This window comes from Gadus morhua, chromosome 11 (genome assembly GCF_902167405.1).
Source record: "Gadus morhua chromosome 11, gadMor3.0, whole genome shotgun sequence".
Lineage (NCBI taxonomy): Eukaryota > Metazoa > Chordata > Actinopteri > Gadiformes > Gadidae > Gadus > Gadus morhua.
Window position 1 is genome coordinate 17,950,314 of NC_044058.1, and position 27,437 is coordinate 17,977,750.

The 27,437-nt window shown below is 46.3% G+C and overlaps 1 protein-coding gene across 6 annotated transcripts in view; it reads right to left on the reverse strand.

The window, feature by feature from the left end:
- Window positions 1–1,001: 1,001 nt before the first annotated feature.
- adgrb1a (adhesion G protein-coupled receptor B1a) overlaps window positions 1,002–27,437 on the reverse strand; it is a 78,526-nt gene continuing 52,090 nt past the window's right edge. For 2 of the 6 annotated variants that reach the window (XM_030371001.1, XM_030371000.1), the window contains exons 15-32: window positions 24,942–25,017; window positions 23,786–23,888; window positions 23,550–23,593; window positions 18,659–18,785; window positions 14,773–14,876; window positions 14,099–14,201; window positions 13,005–13,155; window positions 12,791–12,860; window positions 12,338–12,404; window positions 11,528–11,613; window positions 7,828–7,926; window positions 6,057–6,228; window positions 5,103–5,198; window positions 4,831–4,870; window positions 3,053–3,738; window positions 2,182–2,217; window positions 1,818–1,976; window positions 1,002–1,300 (exon numbers count right to left, since the gene is read on the reverse strand). In XM_030371001.1, the coding sequence (XP_030226861.1) occupies window positions 1,106–1,300; window positions 1,818–1,976; window positions 2,182–2,217; window positions 3,053–3,738; window positions 4,831–4,870; window positions 5,103–5,198; window positions 6,057–6,228; window positions 7,828–7,926; window positions 11,528–11,613; window positions 12,338–12,404; window positions 12,791–12,860; window positions 13,005–13,155; window positions 14,099–14,201; window positions 14,773–14,876; window positions 18,659–18,785; window positions 23,550–23,593; window positions 23,786–23,888; window positions 24,942–25,017 (2,414 nt within the window). In that variant the 3' untranslated portion in view covers window positions 1,002–1,105. Of the gene's footprint in view, window positions 1,301–1,817; window positions 1,977–2,181; window positions 2,218–3,052; window positions 3,739–4,830; window positions 4,871–5,102; window positions 5,199–6,056; window positions 6,229–7,827; window positions 7,927–10,157; window positions 10,218–11,527; window positions 11,614–12,337; window positions 12,405–12,790; window positions 12,861–13,004; window positions 13,156–14,098; window positions 14,202–14,772; window positions 14,877–18,658; window positions 18,786–23,549; window positions 23,594–23,785; window positions 23,889–24,941; window positions 25,018–27,437 lie in introns of all 6 variants that reach the window. The other 4 variants (XM_030371004.1, XM_030371005.1, XM_030371003.1 and 1 more) reach the window with 3 other exon arrangements.

The following is a 27,437-nucleotide window of genomic DNA, read 5'->3' on the forward strand; positions in this document are numbered from 1 at the left end:
ACTCCTGTCCATCACTGAATAAAGACCCAGGAACAGACTCCTGTCCATCACGGTAACACTGAATGAGGACCCAGGGACAGACTCCTGTCCATCACGGTAACACTGAATGAGGACCCAGGGACAGACTCCTGTCCATCACTGAATGAGGACCCAGGGACAGACTCCTGTCCATCACGGTAACACTGAATGAGGACCCAGGGACAGACTCCTGTCCATCACTGAATGAGGACCCAGGGACAGACTCCTGTCCATCACGGTAACACTGAATGAAGACCCAGGGACTGACTCCTGTCCATCACGGTAACACTATCACCCCCAGTGACAGCGAAGAAGACTGCATGATTGCTTTTAGTTGATGCTGTTGATGCCGACTGCGCAGCATCTTTCCCTTTTCCCTGTGTAAGACTCAATATTCAAGGCCATATATATATATGTGTGTGTATATATATATATATATATATATATATATATATATATATATATATATATATATCCTAAATACATTTTTTTTAGAAAGATAACAAGTTCAGTTGTTTCATTACATAGTTGAAGACAAAAATTAAAATTGTTCCAAGGACAAATGAAACGATATAAAAGTCACCTGTTGTTTCTCAAAGTGCTGCAGGATGTCTCATGTCCGTGACTCCCTGCTCTCCCCCCCCCCCCGCCCCAAACCTCACACCTCTCCTCCTCCTCAACCAATTCCATCCGTTAGCCTCTTGAAAAACAACAACAGAAAAACAGCAACAACATAGGAAACCGAGTTGGGCAGTGCACTTGAGCAGTGTGCGTCTGTATCCCCCCCCCCCCTCCTCTCCCTCCCCCCTCACTGCCACGTTGGTCCAGTCCAGTGGGGGAGGCGGGGTTGAGAGGGGTGAGGGCAGGGGGGTGCGGCACTCTGTTGAAGAGGGGATGGGGTGGGGTGGTGGGGAGGGAGATGATGTCTGAAGGGGGAGGAGGTGGTCGTTGTTGTGGTGTTTGGGAGGGAGGGGGGGGGGGGGGGGAGGGGGGGGGTGGGCTGATTAGGACAGAAGACCAGGGTGTTTTCTCAGCAGTCCGTCTGGTCCGGTTGGTGTCCGTCCGTCTGTCCGTCCCCGGGGGGTCCTCACACCTCAGTCTGCAGGTCCATCAGCTCCTGGCCCACCAGGGGGATGGTGGCGCTGACCTTCTCCCACTCCACCGTCTGCAGCTCCAGGGGCGAGGCGGCCACCGTGTCCAGGTCCTTCCTCACCCAGGACGGGGGGGAGTGGGGCTTACGGATGCCGTCCCAGGGCCTCTTGCTGGGGGTCTGCTGCTTGTCCTGGGGGGGGGGGGGTGTCGTTACCTATCATTAAGTTACCTATGAACTAACTTAATGCTAGCACTTAAATCAAATATTTTGGCTAGTGCAATGTTTCCATTTCTGTTTTGCAGGCATTGAGAACGGTGTTGATATTCTCACTGCCTGCTGTGCTTGACTGCACCGAAATTCAATGAAAAGCTAAAACGACCACGACGGAACAGCATCAACGACCGATTACCACATCACATAAATAGCCACGACCAAAGCAGCGGGCACAACTCTGACTCCAAACATCAGAGGGCTCAGTCTGAGATTGACTTTTATCCACCTTTTTCAAAAGTATATGAGCTATAAATACCAAGGCTAGAGATCTGACAGTAGGTGGACCACCAGGACATTGACAGTAAGGCCCAATCCCATTTCTACCCCTTACCCCTTCCCCTTACCCCTTCCCCTTACCCCTCCCCCTTACCCCTCCCCCTTGTTTTGAAGGGGTAAGGGGAATTTCTAAGAAGAAATAGCGGGAGTATCTTACACTCAGGTTGGTCTTGTCACTGCCGGCAGACGATATGCTCCATCTTTTGGCGGCTTTGCTGTCGACGGGAGGCGACTCTCTGTCCTTGTCTGCAGTGTGGATCTTCCTGTTCAGGTCCTGGAACATGTCCTGGTGCCGTTTCCTGGTGTGCATTATCTTCTGCAGCACGCACGCACACACACATGGGGAGGACAGGAGTGAGCTCAGGAAGACACGTCACCCCACTCGCATCCGACACAACTGCAGATTGACATGCTGAGGTCTATCTTTTATGGTTTCCTTTCATGAGAAATGAATGGCGATGCAAAACAATAGTGGCTGGTTACCCAATGTTTGTTGAATGATGTGGTGAAACCAAAATTACCTCAAAGTCGAGCTCAGCATAGCGTGATTTTCGTCTCTGGGGGCAGAAAAGAGATGAAAATATGTTTTGATATCATACACCTTAAAAAAGAAACACGACAAGTAAGAGAAAGGGTTTTTTCTTGTTTGATTGAACGCAGGCTTCTTTGGTCCTTGACGAGGGAGGGGGAGGGGGACTGGGCCGCGGAAGGGGTTTGCTTGTCTTGCAGCAGTGACTGGTGATAAAAAAAGAACAGAAAGCCTCCGTGGTCGTCTTGCCGAAACTCCGCTGGCACAGGCCTGCGGTAAACAGCTTGTGACCAAGCGACCTTTATGTCCCCTCTCGCCGAGCGGCACGAGGAAGAGCTGACCTTCAGGCGTCTCAGTGGCGGTGGCAGCTGCCGCGTCTGCACTGCATTGTGGGGGATTGTATTTGGCGTCGGCCCTCCCCCCACCGGCCGGAGTCAAAAGACACCAGCAGGCGGATTGTCTTGCCACTAGCCGGCTCATCTATGTGTGTGTGTGTGTGTGTGTGTGTGTGTGTGTGTGTGTGTGCTATCTGTGTCCGCCGCTGGTCTCCACACAGAGAGAACAGAGGGAAAACTGACCTTTTGGAAAAATGACATCTTTGTGGGGGACAAGCTATGCTGAGCTCCTCTTTTTCATATGGAAGTGGTCGGAGTGAAAATAAAGAAAGGGCCTTTTCATATCAGGCAACAAAAAGAAAATAATCTTTTGGAGTTCCCCCGATTTTCTTTCTCAAAGTGAATTAATAAATCAAACTGTGATGACTGGAGTCCTGAGGATGAGGAACATGATGGTGTTTGAATAGGTGATTTGACATGTGGACTCATGCATACGGCGTGCTTGTAGCTCCTCTGCTCTGGACTAACCTCTAGCGAGCTCATGGACAGCGTGGCGATGTTCTCGCCCTTGGACATCCCGTTCCCACCGTCGCCGCCGCCATCGCCCATGTTGTGGCCCATGTTGTGCAGGTTGTGCATGGGCGAGTCTCTCTCCGTGCACGAGACGCTCACCTGGTCGGCCGGCAGGCTCTTCAGCCCGAAGCCCGGCACCCCGTCCGTCCCGGCCGAGTTGGCCAGGTGGACGAGCCGGCTCTGAGGCAGCTGCTCGATGCTCAGGTTGTACTTTGCCGCCGGGTCATCCTTGCCCTTGGAGGGCTTCAGCGTGCCCGAGTTGTTGGTGGGCAGGATGACGTACCCTTGGTTGTTCCCCGGGCCCGGGCCGCCCCCTCCGCCTCCACCGCCGTCTGACCCGCCCCCGCCACCGCCCTCTCCGGCCCCCCGTGGCGGCTCTCCGTCCAGCTGCTTGAAGAGCTCCCCGTCGCAGATGTAGATGGACTTGGCCCCCGGCAGCTCGGTGCTGATGCCCTTGGCGTTGGCGGCGGCGGCCTTGTCCCGGCGCAGGGTCAGCGTGTGGCTGCTGTAGTCAGCCACGTTCTGCAGGTGCACCTTGGCCATGCTGGCTGGCATGGTGTTGAAGTTGGAGCCCTTCTGCAGCGTGAGGGTGCCCGCTGAGGCCTTGTCCTCCCCCTGCAGGGAGGAGCGCTTCATGGGGCCTGAGAGAGAGAGAGAGAGAGAGAGAGAGAGAGAGAGAGAGAGAGAGAGAGAGAGAGAGAGAGAGAGAGAGAGAGATTACTGTGTTTGACTCATAGCCAAAAGGGAACTGGGGTCCCATCGCCAATGTTTCGCACAGCTTCCTAGATGTTGTGCGTTAAACCCTGTTCCTATGTGTATTTGAGTTCACTGCAATTCACTGCAAGTGACTTGCAACAAGGAGACATAGACGGAAAGAGACAGAAGACAAAGCAAATAAGCAACACCACCTAAAAGTCCCGGAAAAGCCACAGACGATACCCTCAGTTCGGCTCAGTTCTCCAGGGGATGGCGGGGAAGTATATTGGTGGAGACTACACCGCCACCACAACCCCCGGGGTCAGGCCATAGTGGCATCCATCAGCCCGCACAATGAGATTTAGGAGATTGGCGAACAACAGCGTTCAGAACCGCCAGCACTAGCCCCACAACCTCACGCCACTCAACCCCAATGAGACTAACACAAACATTTGTCTCCATTTTTCCTGATGCAGCTCACTCTTGAGAATGGGAGTGTATTGAGGCGGAGGGGGGGGGATGTGTCTGTGTCTCCATAGCTGTGTGCTCCAGATGCTTCTTCTGATCGTCTGTCTCGGGAGATAATCAGATCCGGTCTCCCAGCGTGGGCCTGCCAGGAGAGGCCCTTGCTATCTGATTCTGCACCGTAGGGAGGGGACTTCATTATACGGTGTTGGGTGCGGCTCAGACTGCATCCCCTATTTATCTGCATATTACTACTCAACACACAGTCAACTCCCGCCTGCCAGAGCCCTCTATCCTCAATCACGCTGTGCGGCTATCCCAAGCCCTCGTCAAAAACAGGCTTCGGGAAAAAAGGTTCTCAATAACTGAGGACCGGGGATGGCTGGGAATTTGAATGGAATGAACAAACATCTGTTGTGACAATACCGAAGAGCGCTTTGGAAATCACTTGAGACAGCTTGTGGTGGTTATGAAGGGACTTCAGCGTATATGAATACACACGCCCGATCACACACACACATATGCCCACATATTCAAACACATAGCACACACAATGTACTGCTGCAAATTACCTGAGCGACATGCAATATCCACGTCTTTCTCGAAGTCAGTCTGAAAACAAAGGGAAACAAAACACAGTTCTATTATTCACGCAATGGGGACATGAACATACCTAATTATATCAAATGGTTGCCAGGTAGGCTTTTTAACAAAACACAAGAGAAAGTCTCAAAAGGATTCCACAGCTGTGTTCCTTGAGTCTTACAACTAATCACTAATCACATCGATACTGAGAGTGTATCGTCAAACTCAACACGTGAAGCATTTCACATCATCATTGTACCATGAGCTGGGCGTGTCCATTCTGGAAAGATCCTCCCGAGTCTGCGTTGCCGTCCTCCTGGCGGTCCACCACACGACACTTGACTGCCTCTTGGACCTGGACCCCCCAGGGAAACACTGCGTCAGGGTTCCTGCCCTTCTTCCAGTCAAATGATCCCCCAAGCGGCCCCTGGAAAACGAGGCTGTTCCGGGCAGCTGACCCTGCTGTTGTACAACACTCTAGCTCCTCTCCGGTTGCTCCCCTAGCTCCTCTCCTCAAGCTCTACTCCAGTAACTCCTCTAACTCCTGTTGCTCCTCTGTTGTTGCTCCTCTAGCTCCTCTAACTCCAAAAGCTTGTCTTGCTCCTTTAACTCCTCTTATTTCTCTAGCTCCTCTAGTTCCTTAAGTTCCTGACTCCTCTAGCTTCTCTAACTCCTCTAGCTCCTCTATTTATCAACCTCGTCAAGCTTTTAAAGCTTTAAATGCTCTTCCTCCCTCTTTTCCTCTGAAATGTTTGGAGCTTAAAACTGTGTGCCTGTAAATCAAGCAACGGCATGACAAAGTCGTCAGAAATATATTTTTGTTGTTACGCAGCATTTGTAGTTTGCAGAACTGGAGCGTGCCTTGGTTTTTTTTTGTTTTTTTAACTTGTTTGGCTACAAATCCGTTATTTGTCAAAAAGCTGTGACAGTATAGGGGCAAATTTAATTTAGCATTAAGTTAAGTTTTATAATGTGACTTTCTAAAACTTAAAATGTTACAAAATACAAACAAAACCAAAAAAAAACACCAACAACACAAGAAAACTAATTATGTAGCCATCTTATTCATTTATGTGAGGTAATGAATCATCCCCGGGGGGAGGTTGTAACGTCTGTGAGGGCTAGAGAAATAGGTGGTGGGCGAGAGAGAGAGGGAGGCGGCGGCGAGGGTGGGTTGGGGGGGGCGGGGGGGAGGGATGGAGTGGAGGCGTACCTCTCTGCGCAGGATGCAGTGCACCATGACGATGACAAAGCCCTCCAGGGAGTCGAAGACGGCGAAGAGGATCTGGAACAGGGCCGAGCGACGGTCCGTGATGGCCAGCACGGCGGACATCCAGGTCAGGGCGAGCAGCGGCAGCACCACACAGGAGCTCCACAGAGACGCCCTGCAGCACAGCCAAGGGACCCAGCGTGAGCGGGGGAGTAAGACCTTCCTCAGAACCATCACGAGGCTATCTGGGAATGGGCCCGAGTCTACGGTGTTCATCGTATGTTATTTGGGCAATGGCAGCAGATATAAAATTAGCTGTTGACTCGTCTAGAAAAAAATCAGCATGGCAAAAAAACGAATGTCTTTCTTTTAAAACCGCCCATGACTGATATGTTGCTTCTACGCAAAACATTGTCGATATCAATTGTAGAGTAATTCAAATAATTGCTGCCTTTTCACTTAAGATTTAAAAACACCGCAAGACACACATTATACTTAATGGCACGGGCACAAAAAAAAGAAAAAAGGTAAACATACATCCATACTCTGTAGATATATGTGTCTATATTTAACATATATGACATGCATGTATGTTCAAAAAAATGGTCCATTCAAACCATCCATGGGGCTGAGTCTATAAGAACCCCAGAGAAGGAGAGGAGGGAAGGGGGGAGGGGGGGGGGGAGGCGGATCGGGAGGGAATTGCAGAAGGTAAAGATAAAGGAAAATGAGGACAGAAAGAGATGTTGAGTCATAGGATAGCAGTTCCTCCGCCCAAAACTAAAGGGATATACGTTTTTTTATATTTTGTAGTTTTTATCGTGTTTGTGTTCTGACTCAGTGGGACATTTTTGAGGGGGGGGGGGGGGGGGGGGAGACTTTCGTGCATTGTTTTTATAATGTGATCATGTGAATATGTTTTTGTTTTATGACTTTATCTAGAAGAGTAGATAGACATGGACATGGTTTCATGTACCATTACATAACGGTTTGTGCAGAAGTTCTAGAAGTCCCTGGACAGTTACATCACACATACCATGTTTACACACACACACACACACACACACACACAAACACGTTCACTACCTCTTATTGTTGCAATTGAAATGCTCATTAAGAATGTTTCTCTCTCCCTCCCCGAGCCCACAGCCGGGAGACATTTCAATATTGTTAATAATAGCAGAATCTCTGCTCACATGAGTAGACTACCTTCTGTGCATTTAAGCACAAAAATGCACACACTCCTTCGCAACAATATAACTAACGAATAACACAATTGTGAAATGATTAGATAATTTAGTTACTATGTAAGTCATTTGCAGACACACGCATCCACACGGTAACCAAACACGTTCAACATCAAAATGTGTCAGCCTCTAGTGGCCAGTCCCTCTCTTTTTAAAGGCAGAAGGGAGAAGGAAAGGAAGGAAGGAAGGAATGAAGATAGGATCAGGGACATAGAGAGGACCGAGAGGCAGAGAGAAAATGAAGAGAGGAAGAGGCAAGGAGGGACGGGATAGGTAGAATTATAGAGATGGGAGCAGAGGGAGAACGGAGACAAGAAGAGTTAAGGAGTAATAATTAGAAGGAGTAACATGCTGTTACTGGTAGCTGTAGAGAGAGAGAGAGAGAGAGAGAGAGAGAGAGAGAGAGAGAGAGAGAGGGAGAGCGAGGGAGAGATTGAGGGAGAGACAGGAGAGGTAGAGATATAGAGAAGGCAGAGGGGAGAGAACAGAGTTAGGAATAGTTAGGAGTAATAATTAGCGGGACTAACATGGCGTTACTGGTAGCTGTGGTGGACACGTCAGCCGATGAGATAACTCCGCACTTGGCACATTTGAGCGTCATATTGTACAGGGGCACTGTCATCTGACTGCAAAGTCAAATCAACACGCTGTCACATACACAGATACAAATACACCTGCACGCACACATCCCATATTCACCCATACACACACGCACAAACACACACACACACACACACACACACACAACACGTACACAAACGTGCACAGGTGCGTGCACGTGGACTGGACAGGGATGAGCACGGGCAGCTTGTCAGTGATCTCTGACCTGTCTCTCTCTCAGGGCTAGGAGTTGTGTGTTTGCGTGTGTGTGTTGACATTTTCTCCTCTGAATTTATGTCTACAGGGGATGTTGATGATGAGTAGTGAGATTTGACATTATTATGGAAAAAAGGAAATTCCGGTATGATTTTTATCTTTGGTGCTCTTTTCTTCCTTGTTTTAGCATATTTTCTAATTACATATAAACTATAATTCACTAAAAAGGTCTAAATGCACATTTACATTCTCTTTTTAAATATGTTCATAGCAACGTGGAATTACTTGTGCTACTTTGTTTCGTCAGCTCAAACCCTACCTTTACGGAATTAATGCTGGGCACTTAAGCAAGCATCCATCCAACATACAAAAACACACGCACACACACACACACACACACACATGCAATCAGTAGAGCATCATTAACATATGCACTACGACGTCAAAGTGGAGAACTTAATTCTAGTGCTAGAATTGTACAAAACCTATATCTGTGTATGTGCATTACAAAAAACACAAGCAACACAAGGCAGTGTTGTAGCCGCGTGGAGGACTGCTGGTTCTGAGTCTGTTCCACGGCTGCAGTGTTATGATGAAAGACCACCGAGGGAACGATGACCAACGAGACGAGTCCACAACCCAACGTCTCCTCAGCCCCACAACCAGTAAAGTCAAGAGAAGCCAAACCAAATCGATTGCATAGCCCCTGGGTCGCCTAGATTAAATTCACGTAATAGAATGAATTCAATTCCAAGTAAAAGGGCAAAAACACCCTCTAAATGTTTCACAGGCGATGATATTAAAAAGCAATACGATTCTTTTTATAGGGATAAAAAACATTTACCAACATAAATTCCCCTTCTCTTCATGGTGATGGTGTGTGTGTGTGTCTGTGTGTGGGGCTGGGTCAATGGAGCCTGCTACGCTCCCCACCGAAAGCGATAATCGTCACGCACACACACTGACCCCAAGCGTTATTGTGCTTTTGCTGATAATCTGTCCATCGACTCACACGGAATCTGGTTTTCAACTCACAGCTGCCATTAGACAAAGGTGTCACGATGTTAGCCCAACCTAATATCTTTGGAGGGTTTTACCCAAGGACAATCCACAGAGTGTGAACGCCTCCCGGCTTCTGTAAACATGCGTATACGTAATCGCTGAAAGGAATCGGGACTCTCTTGTCTATTTTAACTTTCTCAGCCAATTACCCGTTGACACAGTCTCAGAAGCTGCTCAGGCCCGGCGCAGATGCTTCGTGTGTCTCATTAGATGCTGCACACATTAATTACCTTCATTAAACATGAGATCTGGGCTTTGAACACGGAGAAAACAGCCACCATTGTGTGGCGGTAGGGGGAACAGAGACACCATTGAAGGGGGAGCCTAAGTCAGAGTCCCTACACCAACCCGCTTTGAGCTCAACCACAGCCGGGACAAAACGAACGGGATGCAGGGACGCAGAGTCAAACTGCTGTGCGGTTTTGTGACAGCACCGTTACACAACATTGTTCAATCAGTTATGTTTGAGACCTTGTTCATTTCCCATGGCGGTTCCACAACCAGCTGTCCACAAACACTGGCCTACAAACTATTTATGGTTCAAGACCGTAAACGGAAAGACACATTTTTCCAGATGCAAAGACGTGTTAGTTTACCGAGAGTCTTACACACACACACATACATTCACACCCCCTCATCGTCATTATTACAGATTTTTCTACACCCTAAGTATCAAACATTTAATCCTTTTAACTACTGTATTATTATTGTGAAAATGTCATCGATCATTTAGTTATTTTATCATCTATTTTGTTACGTCAAGAAATTGTCAGAACTCAAACAATAAGGTTAAGTTAATATGTGTTTACTATTGCACTACCAGGTGTTAGGGTAAATTGCAGGGTAAATAGCGAGGGAAGTACTAAGGAGGCCAATCAGAGGTGCTTGCTAGCAGAGTGGAGGCAGCAGGGTTTGGTGATGGGCGGGGCTATTAGCCATACATCAAGAAAAAAGGGTGAGGTGGGCAGATATGTTTTACCCAATCACAGATGACATGGGGGAGGGCCTCTGAGGCTGATGTGTTCCTGATGGGAGAGCCCTGAGTGAGAGAGAGGGGATTCTGTGCAAACATGACTTTTCAGACAGCAAAAATAAAACAAGTACAGTTGAACAAAGAGGTCATTGAAAGGCAAACATTGTTCAAGTTGGTAGATGAGAGAGAGAGAGAGAGAGAGAGAGAGAGAGAGAGAGAGAGAGAGAGAGAGAGAGAGAGAGAGAGAGAGAGGCAGATATAGATAAATTATAACAATTAGACACAACAACACTAAGTAAAGGCCTAACAGCCAACATTCAGGCTAAAGGCAAGCAGGGTGCATGGACGCTGTCATATGTGTAGTTATTTCAACATCAGGCTGTCAATTACTTTTAAAACTTTAAAGGATTCCTGATTTCTATTGCAACTCTTCGCTCCGTTATTAGGACTAAACTCTGCCATGCAGCACCGACAATGTTGTAGTTACTGCAGTAGTGATTTTATGCTGATTGTCCTCACCTTGCAGATGTGAGTCACTACGGGTAAAAGCATTTGCTAAATTGCTACATGCATATCTAAAGGTCTTTTTGAAAACAGTATTACCCTTAATTGACTAAATCTGGCAAGAGAGGAAACTAATGAAAGGCTGAGCGGTCCGAGAGCCTGATGCCATAGTGTGTATTTATATATATATATTTGTTTATCCATGGAGTGAGAATGGATTATACAAACTATATGCTCGGTTAGAAGCGACCCTGCTTCCATTTGCACTAAACGTCCAAACAGGAATAACACAACAACAAAGACAAAGGGGAAAAAGAAACAAATAAATAAATACATAAAATCACATTAAAAGCAACCCCCGCAAATCAATACGAGCTGGAGGAATGTGTAACCAAACACCGACTCCCAAAACAAAGTTAAAACACACAAAGAACTAAAAAACAAAACAACAGGAAAATTAACTCAGGAGGGTGAGATGATCGATCATTGGGTCAATCGTGTAGCAGGACCAGTAACCAGACCGCCTTTTATCGGTCTGATAGCATTCCTTTTTTCATTCTACTAGTACCCTTTTTCGGGCCCCAGGACCCTGCATAGCCAATTCCATTGATCTTAATCGAGATACATTTTTTAAAATGGAAATAATTACTTCTCATCCCGTTGTCGAACTAGATCAAAATTGCCCGTATTTAAGTGGTTGCAATTTCCTGTGAGATATTTCTTGATGGTCTTGAACACAAGGTAATGTTGCTCTGGCTCTGAGCTCTGGATATCATTCCAATCAAAGAACTAGTCCCCCCCCCCCCCCCGCTCCTGGACATCAGGCTGGTTATAGGTCCATAATCAGAATGGATGAGTGGTATATCGCATACCCCGCCCTCTCCTTCAGTTTCATATCAGTTATGCCGTCTTTGGACACCAGTTTGTTAAAAACCAGAATCCCGATCACCATGTTAACCTGGGAAGAAAGAGGAGAGACGTTGTGGTTAAGGAGGAACACAATTCCTAATGCCATCCAGAAATTGATGGCAACGGCCACTGATTAAAAGTAACATGCATGTGAGTTATTCATTCAACTTGGTGGCTGCATTAAGATGCTAAATACCACCATCTAAAATAGCATGGTTATACACATTAAGCATTTAATGAAGTGTAATAGAAAACAATCAAGGAGGAATTCACAACCAACGAGATGGCTTGTACTTTCTGGACACGGAGTGAAATGAGGAAACAATCCTATTTGAGCTCAGCATAGTTTAGTAACATCTCACAGTAGTAATTATATTCTCGCCCAACACAAAGACATTCTGCCCTTGCAAACCTCAGCGATGACATTTAATTAATCCTAGCGGTCAAATAGGTGACCCTGTTACAGTTACTGACTCATCGCCATAATTAGCTTTTTAAATACCTTTACATATTTACACCCTGCTATCAGGGGTCCACAATGGCCAGGATCAAATAAAACAACATGATGACTTTACATGATCAGCCATTGCCTTTGAAAAGTATTTTCAAAGGCAAGTATTGCCTGATGCTTTAAGATTAAGTTAAGACAGGTATGTCTGTTGGCTCGCTGTTGGCTCGGAGCTCTTTAAAAGCAAGCAGAGTTTTAAAAATGTGAAGGGAAGAGCAGAGGGAAAGGGCTTCCTCGGGTTGGCAGTGTCAGAGAGAGGAAGTACCAAGACTACAGCGGCCGCAGGTCCCACAAAGGCATAGAGCAGGCCACCTTCCAGGGAGAGCCAGCAACTAAGAGAGCGAGAGAGAGTGGTGGAGAGAGTGATGGTGAGAGAAAAACAGGGAGAACATAAGAATCAAAAGGCAAGGGCTAAAGCTGTATAGCACAGGGGCAAAGGGAGGTGAGGTCTGTGTCTGATGAAGTTAGGAGGACTAAATGAAATTGAACATGGACGGAATCACTGCAGGGCACTCAGGGTCGACAGCGCCAGAGAGAGTAGGTGGTAGGAACGACCTCAGAGCAACGGGAAGCCGAAGAGTGAATGACCCACTGCGAATTTGTTCCCAACCCCTGGTAACCCTCCCATTTATGCATCGTATTTTCATACCAGAGTTTACCCAACGCAGTATGGGCAAGCCAACCACCCGCCGAGCACAACAAAGTCAGAGCTACTCACTAGTTGGGCGTTCCGTATCCCTTGGCCTTGGTGAAGCCGACGGAGATGGCGACCACCAGGGCAGGAAGACCTGGGGGTTGGGGGAGCGTTGACACACACACACAAGCCGCAACATTAGCCATGATGCACCCAGACAGGTATGGGTGTTTGATAGACGAAGAGAACACGAGACACACGGACGGTTAGAAAGGCTGCCGGCCCCCCTCACACCTACCCCAGCCGAGACACAGGAAGCGCTTGCGTATGATGCGGTTCCTCAAGCGGCCCGTGACCGCCATGTAGGACTGCCACGCCTCCGTCAGCACCCAGCAGAAGGAGGACAGGAAGAAGAAGTGGAGGAACGCAGCCACAAGGGTGCACAACACCTGGGGAGAGAGAGAGAGTCAAAAAGGGTAAGAGAGAGAGATACAAGAAGGGTAAGAGTGAGATAGTCAAGGACGAAAAAGAAAGACAAAAAGGATGAGAGATGGGGGAATTAATTATAATTGGATATTGGCTTCAAATAAGATATTATTACAGATTTTTTTTTTGTATATTCATATATTTGTGGGAGTACGTTCTAAGCGGTTGGCCAGTTCATGTCGTAAGCCAGTTCAGTTCAGTTGTTTCTACCTATTTCAGTTTTTTAGCTACCTATTTTATTTTATAGTAATTTATCTTTTTATAATTTTTTACTTATATACGTTCTTATTAAATTATTTTTTACTTTGTGTTCACTCTGTAAAGTATCTTTGAGTATTTAGAAAACCGCTATATAAGTTGAATGTATTATTATTTATGTGATGTAGACCCTGTTATGGACCCCCCGGGTTGTGGACTGTTTCCTGTCTGCAGACCATTGTGATATAGAAATTAAGCCTTTTTCTTTACTTCCATAAAATTCTAATATGTTTTGTTGTCATTTTGATTAAATATATATATTTTACCTTATCAAGTGTAACTCGGTGTCTATACCCAAACTAAAGCTTTCGCATTCTGCGCCAACGGTCTGAATAAAAGTATTTTGCAGCCTATTAATATGCAGTTTGTGTTAGCTAAATGTAATGCACGCCTCAACAGCCATATTTGGTCAGGCCATAAATGGATCAGATATCAAGGAACGTCGTAAGCGCTCTTGGTTGTGGTGGATGGATGCGTGATACATATCTGACAATAATGTCAGTAATGCATCACGTTTATCAGTGAGAGTTTGACTTGGTACAATAATTATACATGTGATACTCTTATAACTGTTCGAGAACTGTAAAACTGTTACACGATAGGCAAACAACAAACCACGTGGGATACCTATAGAGGCCCAGTGCTCACCTTGTTGCGTGTCTGGGTCTGACCAATGAGAATCAGGGCGTTGGAGGAGATGATTGACAAACAGAAGTTGATGAGGATCACCGACCGTTCAGAGCGAATATACCTTAAGAAAAAGGGTAGAGAATATTATTCTAAAAACAAATACAATAGTACATGTTAATATTACAAGTAAAGCTACAAATTACTAGCAATGCCACAGAGAACATTTTACATGCAATTAGGATTCAATATGGGGCAGGCCAGTCCCATGACCAGGGTGTTGGGTGTGACCCCAAGGTGAAAGGTTCAGGCTATTGAGCCCCTATATCTGCAATCTATCCCTAGGCATCGTTGAGCCAGATGCGTAACCCTTACCTCGTCATTAATGACAAATGAAAAGTAAAATCACTGAAAGGATCACTTTGGATAAAGTCTCTCCCGCACAAAGCACACAGAGTGATTTGGATTCATATTTGAAGCACGTCCCAAAAAAAGAAACTAGAATCCCATTGTTCAAACAGAGCAAAGCAAGCAGAGCAGCAATGTAGCAGGGCTGTACGATTCTTCTCGCTCAAGCCTGTTATGGACACGTCAATTCCAAAAACGTGATGACGGGTGTGTCCGGTGCTTTACAGACCCTCAATAATCGGGGTCGTGTCCTTGGTCGTACTGGTGCATGCGTTGTGGGAGCCTACCTCCAGACAGACACGTAGATGATGATGAGCAGCAGCAGAGTGAGGGAGGACACGCCACAGCCGACGATCAGCGTGACGGACGGGAGCTGTGTTTTATCCATGTTCTGGAGGAAAAGCACACACAGGCAGGGTTGAATATTCAGGGCTCGTAGTGGTGTGATATTCGCACAGAAGGTATTCTGCCCTCACTCCCACTGGCGTGTGCGCGTGTGTGCTTAAAGACACAGATACACTCCGGTGCGCGTGGCTACCAGACAGGCTGTTGTTTAGGTCTTGTCAATGGAGAGCAAGGTGACTTCAAGGTGAATGGAAACAGGATTTTTCCAAAAATATGAAAAAATACACACCTCAACCCCTGGGCATTAGCATACACCACCTACAGTACGGTTAGGTCCACAGAATTTTGCATGCAAACGTCTCATATTCCGTATGTACGCAGACCTCTAATAAAGAAACACAAAGAATGATTTCCTAGTCCTGTGAGCGTTCTCCCCATACTACTGCAGCCATTGTCTTCATCGCTATGGCAACAGTGCAATATGGCAGCCGTTCCTGCAGTAGCTATCACACTGGCACCATGGCGCATTCGTCTTGCGTTTCATATCTGGGTCACACTTGTATAATTACTGTACATGTGTACACACGGACAAACGCACACACGTACATGTTTAGCCAGCCATGCAAAATACTGTATATAGCCCTGTTTAATGAAGCTGGTGATCAGCAAAGAAAGGCTAAAGACTGATAAACGTTAGCATGAACAATCTGAGCTAGCATATATGCTAACTCACATGTCAGGCCAGGGCACAGTGGCAACACCTCCACAGCCTCAGACATGTTTGCTGCAAATAAAAGGTATATGAAACTGCTTATTTTAAAAGACGAGCTGATGACTAAGAGTGAAAGGCAGATTGAAATCCGATTTGTTTTTAGGTTTTTATCCCAATGTAAAAAAAAAAAAGTTATCTCCGTGTTTCCGGTATGTTCCATCCCAGGTGTTTGAGCGGGGGTGCGACGGTGCACTGAGATGATGTGGAAGTGTCTGCTGAGATGATATTTTATGGGGGGGAAGGGGAGACGCGTGGGAGTGAGGGAGGTATGAGGAACAGGGTGAGACGAGGGAGTCTCTCCACGTGGACCCCTCAAGCCACAGATAATTGGCTGAGTTTATAGCCTGTCTTGTCTGCAGGTTTGATGTGTGTGCTGAGGCCAAGTTAATTAAATCCCCCTGATTAATCTACACTGCAGCGACTTCCCCTCCCCCCCCTCCCGCTCTAAAAGCAAAGCAGTTCGGGTGGGTGGGGGTTAGATTATCAGTTCAGTGGAACGGAAAGTCGCTGCTCACACAGAAAACATTTCCTGCTCCTTAGGGCTTGACTACCCATATAGGACTCTACTCTCTCTTTTCTCTTTCGGTTTTTCTGTCTCTCTCTCTCTCTCTCTGTATCTCATTCTCTCTGTCTCAGTCTCTCTCGATGGAGACCGATCGTCCCTAGCAAGGACTGCAGGTGTTACTCGATGCACCCCTCCTCCTCCCCCTGCCCACCCACACAAACACACACACTCGCACCATCATTCCCCCCCCCCCCCCCCCCCCCCCCATATTGGGAACCAAGCACAACCGTCAACTGCAGTTTTTTTCTCCATCCTTTTTCCCTGTATCATTTCTATTGCAAAACTAGCCAACCGACGGTGCCTTCCAAAGCACTTGCTTTGTTCCCCCGTCTGCAGACGCCTGATTGAATTTCATAAAACCTGCAGCAGAATCAAGATTGCGTGTTGGTTGGAACAGCCAAGGTGGCGGAAGGATATATATATATATATATATATATATATATATATATATATATATATATATATATATATATATATGTATATGTAAAAAAAAAAAAAAAAAAAAGCACAAGAGCAGAAGAAGAGACAGATTAGAGTGTGACGATGTATTGCGGAAGCGGCGCAGGGGGGAAATTATGCGAGGAGTTGACTGAGATGTGGAGGAATACAAAGGGATGCGAGAGAGAGGGAGAGGGAGAGAGAGGGAGAAGGGCAGATAGAGGGTGGGTGTTTGTCATGCTAGGGCTGTCGATGGCTAGCTGCAGACGTACAGAGGAGAAAGCCAGGCCCGGTTAGAAGCCATCATGGAGTTGAAAAAGGAATAATTAGCATTGCTAACCATGGCCATAGCAAACCAACATCACAGTGTGTTTGTGGGGGGAGAGAGAACTGGCCTTTTCCATTTCTCTTTTTCTCTTTCTCTTTTTTTCCCCCCATCGTTGGCATGGGGAGCAAGTCAAGCTGCCACCATTTTGCTTCCCTCTGGGCATGTGAAAGCTCCAGACTGCGACAGTGCTGAGAACGGCCTGTCGACTGCCCAGGTAGAGAGAGACAGTGGCTACAGGCAGAGTCAGAGCGGGCTGGCTTCCAACAAGAAGCGGTAGCCATCGTGCTAGCTACTATTAGCACACATGCTGCTAGGCTAGGGGTGATGGGCTTGCAACTCATATGGCACGCGTTGGTGCCCCCCCCCCCCCCCGAGCTCCATGTTAGCGGCAGCGTTCCATACATCTGAGGTTGTACATGTGCATGTTAGAAAACAAGATAGACAGAGCAAACATCATGCGGCATGTTGGAATGCACCCATTTAATATGGTTCCACTCGCACGAAAGCCTTCCATTGGCTGACTAATCTTGGCTTCAGGATACTAGGATACGCAACAGAGAGCAAGATGTTCAAACACACATACACACACACACATGCACACATATTCAATCCCTCACACATTTACATACACACACACACATATACACACACATACAAAGCACAAACCGAAAAAATAAACATACCATGGTCTGCTCAAACCAAACCTTAATTGGCTACCTATGTAAGTTTCCATCCATGTATTGTTGGTGAAGCTGGGCAGTGGGTTAGTTAGTGGGATGCCTCATCTCCTATATCTTTTCTTGAAACAATGCAAGCGACTTTTATCCTTTGCGTCGGCTAGGTCTTTAAGAGGGCCCCGAGTGCCTATGCTGTTACCAGGGCAACAAACAAACTGCATCCAAAGCAATTTCCAGTCTAATAATAACTAATCACATATGAAAAATTCACCAAAAGACCCTGCCCTTTTCCCAGTAGAAACTGTGAAAACATACTTGATCAGTGGAATTCATCAGTGATGTCCATGTCCTTTATCACACATTCTCTCATGGTGCACAGCACAGCAGCAACCACCATCTGAGGTTATATCAGAAATACTGCTATGCTGCCCCAATTTGCAATTTCTAATTTGCATGTCTGCATAGTGTAGGCCCCTAGCCCCAGAGACGTGGAAAACACAAGGAGCGACGCTTTGATTGGCATCGTTGCAATTTAGATTTGAACATCAGTTTGTTAATCAATTGTGGTGCTCCTATGTCTTATTATTAGATATGAGAGATGATGTGCGATTCCTCACACGGCACCCACATCACAATCCTATTAACCATGATGTAATGTATGCAAATCAACACATCTGTCGGTAAACATCCTGTGCGGTGTGCGGTTGAAATGCAGAGGTGACCAACAGCCCGGTGTGGCTTGCCTTGCTGAACAAACGTCAACATATTCAGGGTATATATTCATTTTTTTGAATATGCCCATACGCTTTATTAGTGAAGACACAGAACTGGCTATATACAGTGGTGCCATGTCGAGGGGGAGAGAGAGAGAGATGGAGCGGGAGAGAGGAAGGAGGGGGAGGGAGGGAGCGAGGGATCTGTTGATATGTTACAATGACGCCCTTTTCATAAAACCTGACAGATACATTCACCTAACTCGCAAAACACATTGTTTCGGATACATCAATGTCCAAAAAAAAATAGGTAGGGAGGTGTCGGTGGGACTTACCATGTCAGGATTTAGCCGTGCTAAAATGGCGAAGGTGGACAGTCTGTCACACACGCATTTGGTTCTGAATGAGTCGACGAGCACGGCTCTGCAGCCCTTGGCAGACCACGATCCGAGCAGCGAGGAGCTGCGGAACAGAGAGAGAGAGAGAGAGAGAGAGAGAGAGAGAGAGAGGACGATGCAGCGGTGAATAAAAGCCGCAAAGATATTCAAATCCCCCCACGTTAGAGCTAACTATGAAGCCCTAATCCACGTTACATCTTCGCCGGTCGCGAGCAGAGGCGCAGAACGCAGCGAACGCGGTGATGAACGGTCTCTGTGGCGGGGCGCTGCACAGCTTTCTGCCTGGCCACATTATTATTCCGATAGAGTGGAAACTGAAATATCCCCGAAAATACGTGTGAAAAAAACGAATGGTAACAAAGATATCGAACGCAATTCTTTCAATAGATCTAATACTCGAAACTAACAATTTCATAAAATAATCGGTGTCGTTAATTGGCCCGTTTTTTTTTTTAATTAGGCAACCATATTCGAATCGTAAATTATCCTATAGGCTTCTCCGTAACGACAGCGATTGCGTCTCAATAAACGATTTGAGCACCGCGTGGCTCACTGCCACTTACAGTTAGCAAATAAAACGAAATAATAAACCACTTTATACCTCATTTATAGACCCACACAATATGTAAAATGACCCATTGAATTGGCATTACGATTGAAACACACACACACACACACACACACACACACACACATATATGTGTGTGTGTGTGTGTGTGTGTGTGTGTGTGTGTGTGTGTGTGTGTGTGTGTGTGTGTGTGTGTGTGTGTGTGTGTTTGTGTGTTTGTGTTTCTAAGGCACTAACAATAGCAGTGCTTAGAATAATATTCATCATTCCTGGAGTTTTTAAATCAATAGATTGGATTTTCATCCGCAGGCCTTCCAACCAACTTAAGTACAAAGCAAAGAGCTTTTGCTCCGTGCAACTTGCGCAAAGTACACAGCTGTCAGAGCACAATCCATTAAAATAATAATTTGAGCAAAGATTACACTGTTCAATGCATTTTCCCCTCGTTTTTAAACCTTCTCGTAGCTAGGTTGTATGTACATAGCCTACTCAATAAAACACATTTTAAGATGTTATTCAGACACTTATTTTTCTATCACAACTGCACACAATCTATCTTCCAGTTAAATAGTTGAGTCATGGCCGCAGGTTGTGACATCTTGACTTATCATTCAACCAATTAATTAAACTCTCCCCAATGTCTTTTGCATGAGATTTCTTACACAGTAATGCTACAATATGATACATTCTACAGGTCATCCATCTACTGAATAATTTCAAACACACTAAAATGTCTCAGAAGAGAAAAAATAAGTCAGCCTTCTGAAAACCCATGCAGCAGCTTTTATAGCACAAGGGCAGCATATACAGTACAAATTGATTTCAGAAATGCCTTCAAAGTATCGCACCACAACGCACACAGGCCCTGAAGGAAAATGTCAAAATAAATAAAACAAAACAACTTGAAGCCATCACTGGTACTTGCGGACCAAGGTCTCAAGTTGTTCACAGAGAGTTAAAGTGTCTTAACAGTATTTCTCCCAAACAAATTATCGCTCTGCTTCCAGTAGACTTTAAGCCTGCCGCCAGTGCCAAAACCAAACAGGATTACCCAAAGTGCATCTGGATGACAAATGCTGAAGGGCAACTTGGGCATGAGAAAATCAAGAGAGAGCAGGGAGCAAAAGTGCCGCCCAGAAAAAAAATGGAAAGATGTATGAGAATGTGTGGTTGTGGTGGTGCTTGTCGTGGTGGGGGAGCGAGGGTGGGGACAGGTTTAGAGCAGAGGCTCCATGGCCTCTGGAGAAGGGTTCGCTGCTGACCCTAGCACATCACTTCTGAAAGAAATCCAATATATTACAACTCAGCGCTGTCTCTCTCTGTGGATGACACGGTTAGACCTCTCACTCCATCTCCCTCTCTCTCTCTCTCTCTCTCTCTCTCTCTCTCTCTCTCTCTCTCTCTCTCTCTCTCTCTCTCTCTCTCTCTCTCTCTCTCTCTCTCTCTCTCTCTCTCTCTCTCACACACACACACACACATGGTCGACTCGAGCAAACACGCATGGCCACAGACAGACTTGGCCACAGCCTCTAGACTAGATGGTTCATTATGTGGCAGTCCAGCAGCCCTGCATGGGAGAGCCTCCCCATCCAGAAACAGTGCCATGGAGTAAAAGCCCTGCAGCAATGGAGGCGAAGTCCTGAGTGCATACCCCCCCCCCGCTCCAAGGAATACATTAATCACAAATTAATTTTGCATGGATAATAATCTGATAATGTTCCGTTTATTATACACACTATCAGTTGATCAGTTGACTTTTTGTTCTACTTGATTACTTCGCCATGTCTTCAAAAGGATTTAAGTTGGATGGATTTCATTGTCTTTTTCTTAAGACACGACCAGCTTTTATACCAATGCATTCATATTTAACACCGGAAATGTGACACACACACAAACACAATAATACACATGCATACACACACAAACAAACGCACGCATGCACACCTGGTCGTTTTGTTGTGAGAGAGAGAGAGAGGGAGAGGGAGAGGGAGAGACGCTGAGTGGTTAAATTATTGATTTTTTTCTCAGTTGAAGTGTGGCCCCTTCAACAACCCTCCACACATCTCTTATCAGCAGGACAGGGGCGCCTCCCTCCAATTCTAATTTCTCCCCCAAAATATTAACTCATTTATCACACACTCCACGCCTTCCTCCCCCTCACAGCCTCGGCTCCCTTCACAGCCATGCTGGTACTGATGAGATGCCAGGACTGAGGGAGTAGCGCTGGTACTGATGAGATTCCACCTACGACTTGGGGAACAGATTCCTCTCCCATTCCCTTGTTGCCTCATTTCTTTTCCCTCTTCTTTTACTTCTCTGATTTTAGCTTGCCCATCTTTCTTTACTATCTCTACGGCTTATGGCTTCTTTCCATGCCACTCGTCTCTCTCTCTCTCTCTCCCTCTCTCTCCCTCTCTCTCTTAAAAGCCCTGTTCATACCTTGCAACGTGTGCTGTTCAAGCACTAAATGGATTAAGTCACGGCTGCCATTAGCACAAGTCCTCAACAAACAAGGGACACTCAAGATATATCTTAGCTCACCTGCTTGCTCTGCAAACGACAATCAACTTACTGCTTGGTTTAGTGCAACGGCGGCACTCAACCAAAGCACTACAACAACAATAGCTTGATGATGTAACACTGCTTCATTTCAGATGTGGGCTAGATTGTTTAAATGTTTTTATTTGTGTGTGTGCGTGTTATTGTAATAATTAACATGGACTTATGTGCATGCATATGCAGTCACAGTCTGGTGCTCCGCACCCTGAATGTGGTTGGCTGAGCATCACTGCATATTTATAGTCATTGTGATAAGATCCCCCAGGAAGTATTTTAATGTTGAACTTTCAGACTGTGCTCCTCTGATCTTCCGTTCCACCGTTCGCTAGCTTTAGTCTCACTGTGTGTCCTCCTCACAACCACCATCCCGAACCCCCCAGCTCTCTCTCTGCGTTTTGCCGTTTCTCTGCATTTCTCAAGCGAAAACTTTTTTCCCTCCCTCATTTCTTCTTTTAATCCTCAGACTGAGGCGAATAGCGTTGTGCTCTTCATCTCTGTAACAACAAGTGTACGCACCCATCTAAATGCAAATGTCCAACCTGCACTGCAATAGGGCCACGGGCACGAGATGTTTGTTATTTGTAGTTTCTTTATTTTCCATCTTGCTCTCACACTTGAATATGCACACAACCTCCTTATCCCTGCGTTTAAATAAACAAGCAACTTTGAGGAGCAAGGTGCATTCAAAAGGGTGCTCCAAAATTGGGGTCCCTACAAAGAGCTCAAATTAAAAATTGTTTGCTCTTCTCCCCTTGTCATCCCCCCTTGCCTTGCTTTTCTGGGCAAGGATTCTCTCTCTCTCCCTCTCCCTCCCTCCCTCCCTCAGTCCCTCCCTCCCTCCCTCCCTCCCTCCCTCCCTCTCCCTCTCTCTCTCTCTCTCTCTCTCTCTCTCTCTCTCTCTCTCTCTCTCTCTCTCTCTCTCTCTCTCTCTCTCTCTCTCTCCCTCCCTCCCTCCCTCCCTCTCGCTCTTTCTCTCTCTCTCGCCACCTCTCGGCCTGTATCTCTCTCCCGCTCTTATCACTCCGTTTTGTACCCCGCTCCAAGCTCCCTTACATTTTGACGTGTGGCGGTGAGTGTCATGCGTGGGCCTGGAGATGCAGGGGGTAAAGGAGCGGTGAGCGACACTTCTCATTTTCCACATGGTGCATCGTTGTCAGTGAGGTGTGAGCGCCGACTTTCACGGCGTACCGCACGCAGCCACACACCACGCTCTGCACTTTTAGGCAACAGGGGGGGGGGGGGAGGCCTTGGTAAAGTTTGTGAGCTTAAAGAAGACGAAGGCAGTTTGGATAGACGCACATGAAAATAGGCGGCCGAACGCTTTGCAATCTCTGAAGCTGTGTCAGTTTAGCTGCATGAATGATGACACTAAAACAGAGGAACGTTGGTCGATCACACACAGACACACACTGACACTCAGACTCAACCACAAACACAAACACACACACACAACCACACACACGCACACACACACACACACACACACACACACACACACACACACACACACACACACACACACACACACACACACACACACACACACACACACACACACACAAACACACAATGAAGGGTTTGGTATTCTATTAAGGTGTATTTGTTATTTTACTTTGTTTTCTTTTCACTACCGCAGCCACAAGGTCAATCATCGAGCGGCTGTTTGGATGATCGAATGCACTAAGCGGCAGACTGCCTTACCTGTCACTCTCATCCCACGATATGCAGGTCTGGTTGGTGGTTCCCTGGCCAGGGTTGGGAACAGAAACAGCATTAGTTTGAAATGTGTTGATTAAAAACAACAAATAAATGAAAAACGTCCACAGTTATATCTGCAAAGCACATTGACTCAAGAGCTACCAAAGTGAAATGCAATTGGAAGTATTAGTTGTATAGTTTGGCTTGGGCCGGAGGGGGTATTTTGGAAAGTAACTCACGTTGTAAAGGTGAGAGAATTCCACTTCCACAGGAAGTGAGAGCGATGCCGGTGTTGGCTTGATGGTCACAGACACGATTTTGGAGTTAACCACGGTGTTGTTTCTGGGGAGGACAAAAAAAGAGCCGAATGATTAAAAATTTCACACAATCAAACAGCTTCTTTTAAAAGTGTCTGTTTCCACCCAAGCCGTTTCCACACACCGAGCTAAAATCCCCTAACTGAAGATTTCATCCGAGACAACAGCTCATGCTATTGTCAGAAACGTATATACATTTTAACGTTTGAAAGGTTCTGCTTAGTATGCATTACAATTTCCTATTTTACAGGTACTATCAATCATGTTGAATTGGACCAGGTGGTAGAAGCCATGGAGTGAAATCAAGGAAATGCAGCTTAAATTACTGACAACAAAATCCTACTGTAAGACTGTTTACACCCTTTGTCCTTGTGCCTTCTCAGTTACATTGTACCCTGTATTCAACGTAACCGCGAACAACCAGAGTACCACAATCATTCAACTTAAACATTACTGTCACCTTGTCTCCTTCCTAAAGACCATCCTTTTTAGAGAGCGAGAGAGAGAGAGAGAGAGAGAGAGAGAGAGAGAGAGAGGGAGAGGGGGAGAGGGGGAGAGGGGGAGAGGGGGAGAGGGGGAGAGAGAGCTGTCTAGTGGTTTTGAAAGAAGCCATAATAACCCCTCCTGTAAAAGAACACACCAGGCGAGCTGGATACTAGCATGTGGGAGGACACTTCTCTCTCTCCCTCTCTTCCCTCCCATCATATGTTTTACTGGATCATTATGCAGCATAACCATATTACCATAATGGAGTGCTGCTTACTCCCAACATCCACAGCCCTGCATAATAGAGTCTGCATCCGTGTGTGTGTGTGTGTGTGCAAACAAAAATAACACATGCATGGCTACCCTTATCCATAAACACATCCGCAAACATCAAAACAGAAACAAGCGAAACACAAGAAATGGTACAATTGGAAACTCTTCCTAGGCAGATAATGCCTCTAAAATAAAGGTCAAGAATAGTTCAATCAACTCGCTTCACAGTGTGAAGCACTTCAACATGGCGGTAAAGAGGGATGGAGCATGATGTGCATGCTTTTGCATGAATCCCTCGTTTGAAGTCCAGCGTCCTTACCTCTGCAGCGACAGAATGCTCCCCAGATTTCTGTACAGAACGATGCCGCTCACGAAGGTTGAAGAGTCACCCGAATCTTTAACAGAGGAAAGGACAGTAAGCCCACACTGGAAGGCACATGCCAACATTCACCAAAAAGCCAACCAGCCCAAGCCCTGTTCGAGCAGCAGAGTGGAGAAGAGAGATGCCCCTGGCTTTCAGAGCTCCAGGCTGACCCGACAGAGATGGCCCGCTTTTCCCCAAACTGTGGAGGGAGTAGAAAAACATAAAGATAACACTAGCCCTGCTTGTGTCTTTCTCTTTCCTCCTCCTCCTCCTCCTCCTCCTCCTCCTCCTCCTCCTCCTCCTCCTCCTCCTCCTCCTTCTCCTCCTCCTTCTTCTCCTCCTCACCCTCCTCCTCTATTTCAGCCCCAAGAGTTTTTCCTACTGGAGCTGGCCTACATGACTAGTCAGCTATAAACACTGTCTCACACTCTGTGTCACTGCTGCACATTGCTGCACACTGATGCACACACACACACACACACACACACACACACACACACACACACACACACACACACACACACACACACACACACACACACACACACACACACACACATGCACATACACACAAACACACTCATGCAAAAGTCCCTCATGATGTGCAGACGCAATATGCATGCGTTATTCGAGATGTCCATGGGTGTTTTTCATGACATATAGCAGACATCATTTCATCTACACAACTCTCACAGGTTCCCTCCATCCTCCCACCCACTACTGGGAAGAGTTGAGAGGAGGAAAAGCAAGGAAAGTGACGTTTGTCACAGGTAATGGACTGTCCAAACACCCCCCCCCCCCCCCCCCCCACTAGATAAAGACCAGAGGCGAGGTGATGCCAGGGAGGGACGGCAGGACGGGAGCCAGGGGCAAAGGGGAGCAAGGGCCCCGTTGGCCCTCATCATGCCCCCAGATGATCACCACAGGGCTCCGTCTGCTGCTCGCTCTGAAGATGTTGCAGCCTCTCCGACACTCTCCTCGGCGGAGCTACCAGACAGCCTCAAAGTGCTCTGGGGCAGTGTGAATGCTGCTAGCAACCTATGAGTTCCCCATGGCTGAGGTGCACTACAGAGGAGAATCACTTTGTGTGTGTGTGTGTGTGTGTGCGTGTGCGTGTGCGTGTGCGTGTGTGTGTGTGTGTGTGTGTGTGTGTGTGTGTGTGTGTGTGTGTTATGTAGTGGCTGTATGTTTGCGTGTGCATATGTGTGTGTGTGGTTGGGTGTGTGTATGGATGTGTGTGTGTGTGTGTGTATGTGTTTCTGTGTGGTGTAGCGTACTCTTGAGTCACTGTGCACTGGCTGAAGCCCACTGCTGGGCTCCACCAGATCTTATATAACGCAAACATAATAAAATGAATGAGCCTTCTGGTGGTTGTTGAATACGGAGATACAATCATAACAATACGCAGGTTAGATGCACTCTGTTAATACAAACCTTAATGCAAAATGCAGGCCTAAATATTTTTTCCTATCGTGGAATTAAGAAAAGTAAGTAAAGTTAATTGAAGTACCATGGTGAATATTATTGGCACAATCACTAGATTTAATAAGTGAATATACAATATATAACATATGGCAAAGCTATCATGCAATTTAGTTGACACATTGCAGAAAGCAATGAGCTTATCCAAACACATTCTTTATGCCCCATCTCTGTTGACTGCTGATTCACCAATACGACACAGTGAGGCTTAGTCAATGTTTATGTCAGGGGAAGCACATGTATAAAGTTGATATATTGTGTTCATTAGACATTAAGTATTTGGCTGAGCATATCCATGTGTGTATGTGTGTGCAAGTGTGCGTGTTAGGGCTGTAACGATACACAAACTCACGATTCGGTTTGTATCACGATTTTTGACCCACGGTTCGATACATCCCACGATTTTTTGAAATTTAAAAAGCATTTTATTTAAACAACACATATATACCAATTAACTTAATGTAACATTTAATAACAAATAATTTGGAACACTGAACAGATTTGAACAGAAAGAATACTATTAAAGTATAGCTAAATGAATAAAGAAATAACGTGTGGGAGGATGCTTTTTTCAACTGTTTGGTTGGTTTAGTCAAATATCCTTATTAGCACTACTTATTAGGCTATGTAGCTTAAATAATGACATAATCAGGCCGTATAGAATGCAACATGTTTAATAGCCTAACTTTCAATAGATGGTGAAAAAACTGAAGGTCATGAACGTCGCATTAACGAGGCGTTACGAGTAGCATAGGTGTGTGCGCCAGAATGGTAATGTGCGTCTGCGTGTGTGAGTGACGTCAGCGAGTGAGTGGACGAGCGAGGAGAGCGAGCGGTAGCGCGTGTGTCTAGTGAAGAAGCGAACGAGTCCGGTAGAATAAAGTACCCATCCTGTCAATAATCGGTGGCCGCTTCATTCCGACCTATAAGCAGACAAACTGCCAGTCAAATCACACAAAACACTAGAGA